The sequence below is a fragment of the Otolemur garnettii genome, unplaced genomic scaffold (genome assembly GCF_000181295.1).
Source record: "Otolemur garnettii isolate 467f Iridium unplaced genomic scaffold, OtoGar3 scaffold00176, whole genome shotgun sequence".
NCBI lineage: Eukaryota > Metazoa > Chordata > Mammalia > Primates > Galagidae > Otolemur > Otolemur garnettii.
The window spans coordinates 1,569,946-1,579,318 of NW_003852571.1; the positions used below are offsets into that span (position 1 = coordinate 1,569,946).

The 9,373-nt window shown below is 42.2% G+C and overlaps 1 protein-coding gene across 1 annotated transcript in view; it reads left to right on the forward strand.

Moving 5' to 3' along the window:
- The window catches only part of FAM210A (family with sequence similarity 210 member A), a 58,774-nt gene extending 51,863 nt beyond the window's left edge, over window positions 1-6,911 (forward strand). Inside the window, exon 5 of the mRNA XM_003800466.3 lies at window positions 6,678-6,911. Within this exon, the coding sequence (XP_003800514.2) occupies window positions 6,678-6,899 (222 nt within the window). The 3' untranslated portion in view covers window positions 6,900-6,911. The remainder of the gene's footprint in view (window positions 1-6,677) is intronic.
- Window positions 6,912-9,373: the final 2,462 nt, after the last annotated feature.

Consider the following 9,373-nt stretch of genomic DNA (forward strand, 5'->3'; position numbering starts at 1 on the left):
GCTGCTGTATTCCTTGATCACTTCTAGGAGTTTTGTAGTAGAATCCCTGTTGTTTTCCAGATATACTGTCATATCATCTGCGAAAAGTGAAAGTTTAATCTCTTCTGACCCTATATGGATGCTCTTAATTGCCTTTTCTTCCCTAATTGCGATGACTAAAACTTCCATTACGATGTTAAAGAGCAACGGAGACAATGGGCACCCTTGCCTAGTTCCTGATCTGAGGGGAAATGATTTCAGTTTAACTCCATTCAATACAATATTGGCTGTAGGTTTGCTGTAGATGGCCTCTTATCAGTTTAAGAAATGTCCCTTCTATACCAATTTTCTTAAGTGTTCTGATCATAAAGAGATACTGGATGTTATCAAAAGCTTTTTCTGCATCAATTGAGAGAATCATATGGTCTTTGTTGCTGAACATTTTTGACAGAAGCATTCATAATCCTTTTGAAACAGTTTCTCTTTGCATAAGAAACCTTTTCATGTCCCCTTCAAGTTTCTCCAACATGTTGTGGAGTTCTTTCCACATATAGTGCTCAGCTGCATCTGAAAGGTGGCTGCTTTCTCCGTAGATGTTGATTCCAGGAATGTTTGCTGGACCCAGGTCCCTTGCAGTGCCCCAGACGTCTCCTCTCCTCAGAGATCAGCCTCAGCCCACCCTTCTCTGCGTCCAAACCCTAGGCCTTGGTGCCCACAGGGCCACTGAGCCTCCGCCAGCCCCACCTCAAACTCAGTGGTGCCTCACCACACCCAACCCGACAGCACCCTACACAGGACCCAGATAACCTTCCTGTTGGAACACTTTTTAAATGAGTATGGCATGGTTGGAATCATGCTTTTCTTCCAGGGGTGGAGAGAGGGTGGTAGAGCAGCTGCCTACCCCCAGGCTCAGTGGCCACACCGATCGTCTCTGATGAGAGAGGACACATACAGTATCTCACATGTTGGCACATTTTCAGATCTAAACATGATTAACATGGTTAAGCATGTTGTTTTAATTCACATTTTTATAGATAAAAAATGCTAAGATATTAGCAAATTTCTTATTCCTTTTTAACCTCTTGAGACTGCCTCAGTTAAAATCTTTGTACTATGTGGAATTCTCCTAAAACAATTTCCTTCTGCACCAGGGCACATATTCCAATGGGGATAAATTGGGGGCTCTTAGAACTTAGTAATAATCCTGAGACTAAAATTTGCTTTTCCCGAGTAGACATCTTTTTTTTTTAAATTTTTTTTTATGTATAGTATGAATATTCATTTCAGGCTTCAGATCCCAATCAACTTCTTTTTTTTCTTTGCAGTTTTTGGCCAGGGCTGGGCTTGAACCCACCACCTCCGGCATATGGGGCCGGCGCCTTACTCCTTTGAGCCACAGGCGCCGCTCATGAGTAAACATCTTTTGTTCAGTCCATTTGAGGTTTGTTGCCATCCAATTTCATAATGGTGTTGTGTTTAGCCCATTGTAGAAAGTAAGGTACTGCTTTATGAGTAGTTTGAAACACTATAGTAAAAAAATCCTCTGTAGATGTTGAAAGGTCTGTTGTCTTCATTTGATGCCAGGAATGGCCCAAAAAAAGCCCTTGCTAGCATGTTTAAGCTGTAAATAGCATAAGCAGGCACTCCTGTCCTATGTTGAGTTTAGAATGTTAAAGCAAACTAACAATGTGAGGTATACCAAGTTACATTATGGAGAGTATATATGATAAATACAGTTTTTTGCTGTGTATAACAGACCTCATTTCATTTGTAGTAAATCCTAAACTTGGGATTAGTTTACCTGTAGCCTCTGTGAGCCACAAGGGAAGCAGAGCAGCCCTTGTGTCTGAGCCGAGGCTGCACTTGTATGGGGAGCACTGACGGGGTGTGGAGGACTCCGTGGTTGAGATTAGCCTACATAAAATGCACAAAAAGAGTTCGTTCTTCAAATTGATAATGGAAAAGAAAGATGGATTAGGTAAGAGACTCAGTTTATTCAAAAATAATAGCAAAACCAAACTTTTTAAGTACTACATCAAAAAAAAAAGTCTTATTTGAGATAGCCTTTTGCATACAACAGGGTGTTGTTTGCAGTTTTCAATAAAGGAGAAAAAGAATGCTTATATTGAGATTATCTTCCTCCTGCTAGTAAGGATAATTAAATCATGCCTTCAGGTACAGTCTCAATTTTTTTGGTAGTCATATAATCTGTCCCTGGTTATTTACGAGTGAGATATGACTACAGTTATTTATGCGCAGGAGGAAATGAGTTCAGGACATCTTCGGGATTTCCTCACTGACTTGGGTATTATACATATAAAAAAAGAAAAAATATATATATTTTTCTTTTTTTTTTGAGTCAGAGTTTCATTATGTCACCCTTGGTAGAGTGCTGTGGCGTCACAGCTCCCAGCAACCTCAAACTCTTGGGCTTAAGTGATTCTCTTGTCTTAGCCTCCCAAGTAGTTGTAACTACAGGTAACCGCCACAATGCCCAGCTATTTTTTGGTTGCAGTTGTCATTGCTGTTTAGCTGGCTCAGGCTGGTTTGAACCTGCCACCCTCTATGCATGTGGCCAGCGCTACAGGCACTGAGCCTGACTCGGGTATTATAAACAGGCCACTCCAGGAAATAGGGATGGTCCTGAAATGGACAGAAGATGATTTTTAGCAAGTGAGACAGGAAAAATGAGTGTTATCTTTCCTTATTTTTCTGAAGTGGTATTATTTTGAGAAAATATTTCTGTGACATACACATTAAGGATTGCTTCTGAAAAAATAACTTGTTAGGTAATGTAGACATATATCTGGCCACAGTTCACTTTTTTAAATGGGGACTCATTTATTTCAGATTTTTAAAGTTGAGTCTCCATAGAGCCTAAAATAAAATAGATGATAGGCTACCAACATTGTTCTTACCTGTTTAAATACATTTCTTTGTAAGCCACGTAATATATTTTTGGCATAAAAGGCTCCCTATTTAATTGACTTTATTAGCATATTAGTGCCATGGTCTTTACAATGAATCAAATCATATTCACGCTGATGCCAGCATAGCATATAGGCACTCAGGGAAGTATGAGCCCCTTTGCTGCCTTAGAATTTAGCAACCTGAGCCAGAAATCTATAGAACTGGAGGTGGAAAATTTTACTTACACTATGCGTGTTGACTCTAGTCTTCTTTGAACCATGTGTACATTATGTCATTCAAGTTTATATTAAATGAAATTTCAAAAGATATCACCTCATGTCCCTGAAGGGATAATAGGAGTCAAGACCTCCTTCTAGCCTGATGGACTTGTGTAGTCTGGGAGAGACTTCCTTCCCAGAATTCACCTTTAGCAATGAATTTTGTCCTGGCCTTTCAGTTCTTGAAAGATCTTTCCCCTGCACTTTGAGCTTGTAACTTGCATTTGAGGAATGCTGAGTCAGGGCAATTGAATATATTTTCCCTCTGAGATTTTTTCCTTTGTGACTGTGTGTCACAAAGTTTGTTCATTTTAGCAAGTCAAGGCAAGTTTGTAATTGTCTTGCTTCTTCAGGGTCAGGCTTTGGAAATCAAGCTGTATTCTTTTTTGTGCATCATTGACAGTCATCAACAATAATAGAGATCATAATTACCCCATGGCAGTTATCTGGCTATTTTGTTAAGAATGATCTTTTAGTAGAAAGAATGCATCCTGATTTCAGAAGCCTTCAGGGCAAGGTGTGACATTAAGCTGGCTCCTTACTCTGAGGATTGGACAGTGCGGGGGAAATGCTTACACAGTCATTCTCAGAAATGGTTTCTCTTCACAGCTAGAGTGGCGGTGGTGGAGGTCCACTTTTCACAGCATGTTTTCCCTGGAACAGCATACCACATGAGCAGAAGCTGCAGGACAGCCATATCCCAGCTATCACCAAAGTAGCTCTTCCGCTCCCTGAAACCTTGTCTTCCTCTTTTCTTCCCTCTCCCTCTCTCTGTCTAGCTTTTTCTACTTTGAATTTTGAACAATTTAAATGTTAGAAAACTGTCTTTAAAATGATAAAAAAAAAAAAAAAGGCAAGTTTCTAGCAAGTGCCCAGTGCACACTGCATGCTGCAGCCCTCATTGGGCCTCGGGCCTCCCATTCTTCAGGAAGGCAGACTGTGCCTCCCAGCTACATCTGACTGATGTCCAGTTTTAAGTTTTAGAGCAAAAACATTAAAACCTAAGCTTCATCTTTTTTATTTTGATAAAATGAATTTTCCCTTCACTTTTAAATCAGATATGTGGCAAAAGTCAAGCTTACACTGTATTTTCCTAATTCCACAATTTGCTGACTTCATAAATGCTACTGCAAGCATGTGACATGATAATGGCAATTCTGTATCTTCCATTATACCAATTAAAGCCTGAGAGCCTAAATGTGATTTTTTTTTAAAAAAAGAAAGAATATACAGCATTATCTCTCACACATGTATTTCAGTTTTACCCTATGTGCTCCTAGATTTGAGATTCTAGAATGACTGAAGCATATTTTTTCACTTAACATGTATTTCATTAAATTTGAGTCAATATTTTATTTTCTTCGGACATTTACTTAGTGATTTAATTATCACAGTGGTTTACTTCTCTTAGAGTAGGGCCCACTCTGTTTTTTTTTTCCTTTTGCTAAGGGTGCCAGGAGCAAGGTCAGGCAATCCTGGAATATCCCATGACTAGTCTTCAGCTACAAGCTGGAGGCAGGATTACAGGGCTTTGTCGCCATAGCGTTCCATCAACATGCACTTTTTAATCCCCTTATTAAAGGAGATATGGTGGTTTTGCATCCCTCACTTCTTTGGGGCCAGAAAAAAGAGACAAGTCTAAGATTCCAAAACCAAAATTTGAACTATCATTGAACAAGTATGTTCACAAAATCTAATGTAACTTTTGTTGAGAAATGTAGACCACTCATTAATTGCATTATTTTGAGAGCATGTTAGATAAATAGCTGAGTCATAAATCAAACTCCAGACTTAGAGAACTGTAGAACTTGACATTTAGCACCTCACATTATAACATTGAGGCCGATTTTTTTTTTTTTTTTTTTTTTAGATACAGAGCCTCACTCTATCCCCCTCGGTAGAGTGCTGTGGTGTCACAGCTTACAGCAACCTCCAAATCTTGGATTTAGGCGATTTTCTTGCCTCAGCCTCCCGAGTAGCTGGGATTACAGGCACCTGCTAGAATGCCTGGCTGTTTTCTTGTTACAGTTTGGCCGGGGCCAGGTTTAAACCCGCCACCCTTGGTATGTGGGGGCGCCCCAGCCACTGAGCCACAGGCATTGCTCTGAGGCCAGTATTTTTAGTTGAAAGGGAGATAGAAGAGCTGGATCTGAAGTTGGGATCTCAACTTCCTGTTAAAGTACACACTCAGGAACATCAGGCCAGGCCATGAGACTTCTGAAATGCTTTGCATTTTTGGAGATAGAAACAAGCCAATTTATGGATACTCTTTACCCTTTTCTGCTGGTGTTTTCTGTCTTTTTTTGGCTTTCAACTTTGTAGCTTTTAATTCTTTGAGATTCTACTCTTTTCATCCTTTTGTCTTTAGAGCAGTAGGAATGGGGGACACTAATCTGATCTCTGTTTCTGACTCTAGCAAGGAAACGGTTGTTAATCTCTCACACGGTGGCTTCACTTTTTTCTTTGCCTGGGATGGACATGAGACTGGGGGCTTGCATGGGCCAGTTCAGCAATGTTGTCTGTCATCATCTGGGTAAACTTGGCCTTGGCAAAGCCATTATGTAGTTATTTTCAAACACCTAAATCCATACTTGAGGGCAAGTAATGAAAACTTCAGTAATTAAATCATGTTTTTATACATCTATATAGGTTTAAATATTTCACACATCAGAGAAGATTTGACCTTAGGAAATTCCCCATTGCCCCCATGGCACAAAATGAGTTTGCTGTTTCCTGCTTGCTACTGTGCAGAGTCAGGTGGTATTGTGGAGTCTGAGCCCATATCTCTGGCACACTTGGAGCCAGCTCCAATTGGAATTTTCCACGTAGTGGCTGCCAATCACTGAAATATCTGGTTATCAGAAGCTGCCATTTGTGGAAAATGTTAGTGCTGAGCATTTCAGAACATCTCTAATATTAAGAACTGTTTGGTTTCATCAAAATATAGGAGTTGGTCTTTCTGAATCCCATTTGCTAGCCTCAAAGTAAGCCTGTTCTGTCTTACATACTTCAAGGTTTCTGAAGAGGGTAGATCTCATGTTAAGTGTTCTTACCACAGGACAACAAAATTCGAAACAAAAGCCCTGGCAGTGCACACACCACGTGGGTGGCTCTGTACCCCGTGGCCTGCTGCAAAACCATACTGTGCCCTTCACAGTGTCTGCAGGTGGGGGACAGGGTCTTATGTTCCTGACAGGCTCATGATCGCCGTGTAACCTTTGCCTTTGGTACTGGAGTGTGTACACGCACTCCTGTGGTTAAACAACACATGTACTAGAGCTCAATGGGGACAGCAGCCCTTCCATCAGGACACTGAAGACCCAGAGGGTGATGGCATCTTGCCTCCCCTCTCTAGCTCTGATGGGCCAAAACCCCCGAACATGCAGATAGAGACCAGCAGGTGGGGAAGAGACCAGAGGTGGAGAGGTGTGATCTCTTAGGTTGGGGGTAGTGGGGACTGCTAGTAAGGCGCAAAGACAATAGACCAAGTGCTTGTGCATGTCATTCCAGAAGGGTGTGGCCCACATCAGCGAAGGGTGCAGAAAGGGGAGAAGACGCACAGCAGGAGAAGCACTACGGCCGCTGCATCCTGCGCAGATTCAGCCTGTGGCCGGCAGGCGCCGGATGTCAGGTGATGATGCCCAGACTGACAAGGCTCCCATGCCCTGCAACTCCTCCATAAAAGAAAAGACAAAAAAGGAGTATGTGGGAAGAAGGCAAGAAGTGAAGTGACTTTGAACTATGTATACTCCCTAAATAAACCCTTTTGGATTTTAACATTTTATTTCTAGGCTTCATTATAAAAATTTGTATCTATAGTAATGGGGTAAAGGAAACGGTTGTATTTCACATAAAACTGATGGGAAGGGAGTTAGACCTGGATGTGGGCACCGTAAGCATCCCTGCTCTCATGCCACACAGGGCTCACTGCCTGTCCGTCTCACTGGGCTTCTGAGCTGCAGTTCCTGTGGGGCATTCCACAGGCACAATGCTGTTCACAGGTCTCTTGTATTTGGGTAAAAATGTGTTTTCTTAATTAAATCTAGAACATGAAATTTCTAAGAGTAATAGCTGCCATTCGTGAGAAGCCTGGCATGCCAGGCCCTGTGGCAAGCAAGCACACTGCTTTCCTCTCACAGTCAGAGATGTCTTGCAGGTAAGTGTCACTGTTCTATAGATGAAGTTTTAAAACAACTCCCTATCAGGAACATTAAAGTGGGATGAAGCTAGTATTTGGACCACCCAGGTCTAATAATCCCCAAAGCTGTGCTGCCCTTTAGCTTAAGGAGAAAATTTCCAAGAACCCCAATCGCTCTGCACAGAAGCCCACTTGAAAGACACAACAGGGTGTAACAAATGGAGCCCTCCAGATCTGTGCAGAAGCCTTGGCTGGTGGCCGCCACTGCAGAGCGTCCTTGCTGTCTGCTGCTGTCAGCTGCTAGAACATGTGCTTACAGACAACTGGTAACAGTGGAGACAGGTACAACTCTAACCAAAATGGCTCTGTAAACAGGTTTACATAAGATCCACTGTATAGGTGCAGTATTTTTAAATTTAAAAAAAGTACATGCCTCTTGGTAGCTTTTACACTTCTGATTTCTTTTTTAAAAGTGAGAATGTAAAGTAGAATGAATGACATTCACATTATTAGGGTAAAAGTAACATCTTGACAAAAACATGTAAAATAAAGCTTTGTAAAACAAAACTTTACAAACGCAAGGTTTTATTTTGTTTTATTTTGAAGCTCTATTTTACAGAGTCTCACTATGTCACCCTCAGTAGAGTGCCATGGCAGCACAGCTCGCAGCAACCTCTAACTCTTGGGCTTAAGCATTTCTCTTGCCCTAGCCTCCCAAGTAGCTGGGACCACAGGTGTCCACCACAATGCCCAGCTATTTTTTGTTGCAGTTGTCATTGTTGTTTAGCAGGCCCAGGAGGTTTGAACCTGCCAGCCCCAGTGTATGTGGCTGGTGCCATAACTACTGTGCTACTCTTGCTGCCGCAGAGGCTATTTAAAAATGCGTGTTTTAATTAGAATCCATTCAAGCAAAACATCAAAGTAGTGTGATTGTATTATTCTAAGTAATAACTCAGACTGTTAATGCGGAGGTACCAGCACAAAAAGTCAGAAATATGGTGTTTATTCCAAGTCCCATGGAGCAACTCTCTGGAAGATTCCAGAGGATTCTTTCAAGCATTTCTGACTATCCGCTGGGTGTGCAGGGAGCGTGGGTCTGGGTAGACATACTCCCTAGAAGTTGGCAGCTCTGCTGTCTGTAGAAAGCCCGTAAAATACGTGGCCAGAGGATGCCAGAAATTGCTTAGCTTCAGAACTTGAATGGGGACCATACTGGCTCACTCTCCCTGTTTCTGTCTCTCTCTGCCCTCTTTTCTCGTAATTCAGCCCAGCTGGGGTGGACAGTTCTGGTGAGCTCCAACAGCTTGCAAAACACAGTTAACCTGTTTTTCTGCCCCACTGCTTTTTTCTAAAGTCCACAGACTTGCTCAGCCCACAGCAGGGCAGCTGGAATAGTCCTACAGGGCAACCGTCATTGGTAGGGATGGTGCTGGCTAGTGAGGTCCCAGCCTACTGTCCTTCAAGGGCATGGCCTCATAGTTCTCCGGAAATGTGGGGCCACCTCTGCCTTTGGTGGGAGCCAGTGGGACATGCCTCCCATTGTCCTTCCTTTGTCCTCCCTCAGTCATCTGTTTCCTCTGAAGACAGCCTCACATCCCTGACTTGGCCTGTGCTTTCAGGGAGCCCAAGCGAGGGCCATGGAGCCTCAGGATGAGGGGGACTCGGGCAGGGGCCTGTTTCCCTGCTGTGACACCCAGCCCAGGCTTGACTGACTTGGACCATCAGCTGGACTCTCTCAGTCCCTCCAGGAGCAAGGCATATCACTCGGGCCTTGTGTTAGCAAGTTTGGGAATAGTCTTGAACATCCTCTCTGATGATCTGTTAATTAAGACATTACAGAGCTTATTCTAGAGTTCACATAGTTTATTAGTAACTATTTACTATTTTAAGGGGAAAAAATCACTTTCTTACTGCTCTCTTCTTATAGCTCTTTTCTAATCCCCTTTCCAAAATAATCTTAAAGAATTTAATCTAGAATCTAAAATGGGTGCCTAACTAGAATTTGGGACCCATATAATTACTTAAGTGATATTTTAAATATTTTAGTTTCCATTTGTTCATCACAAGT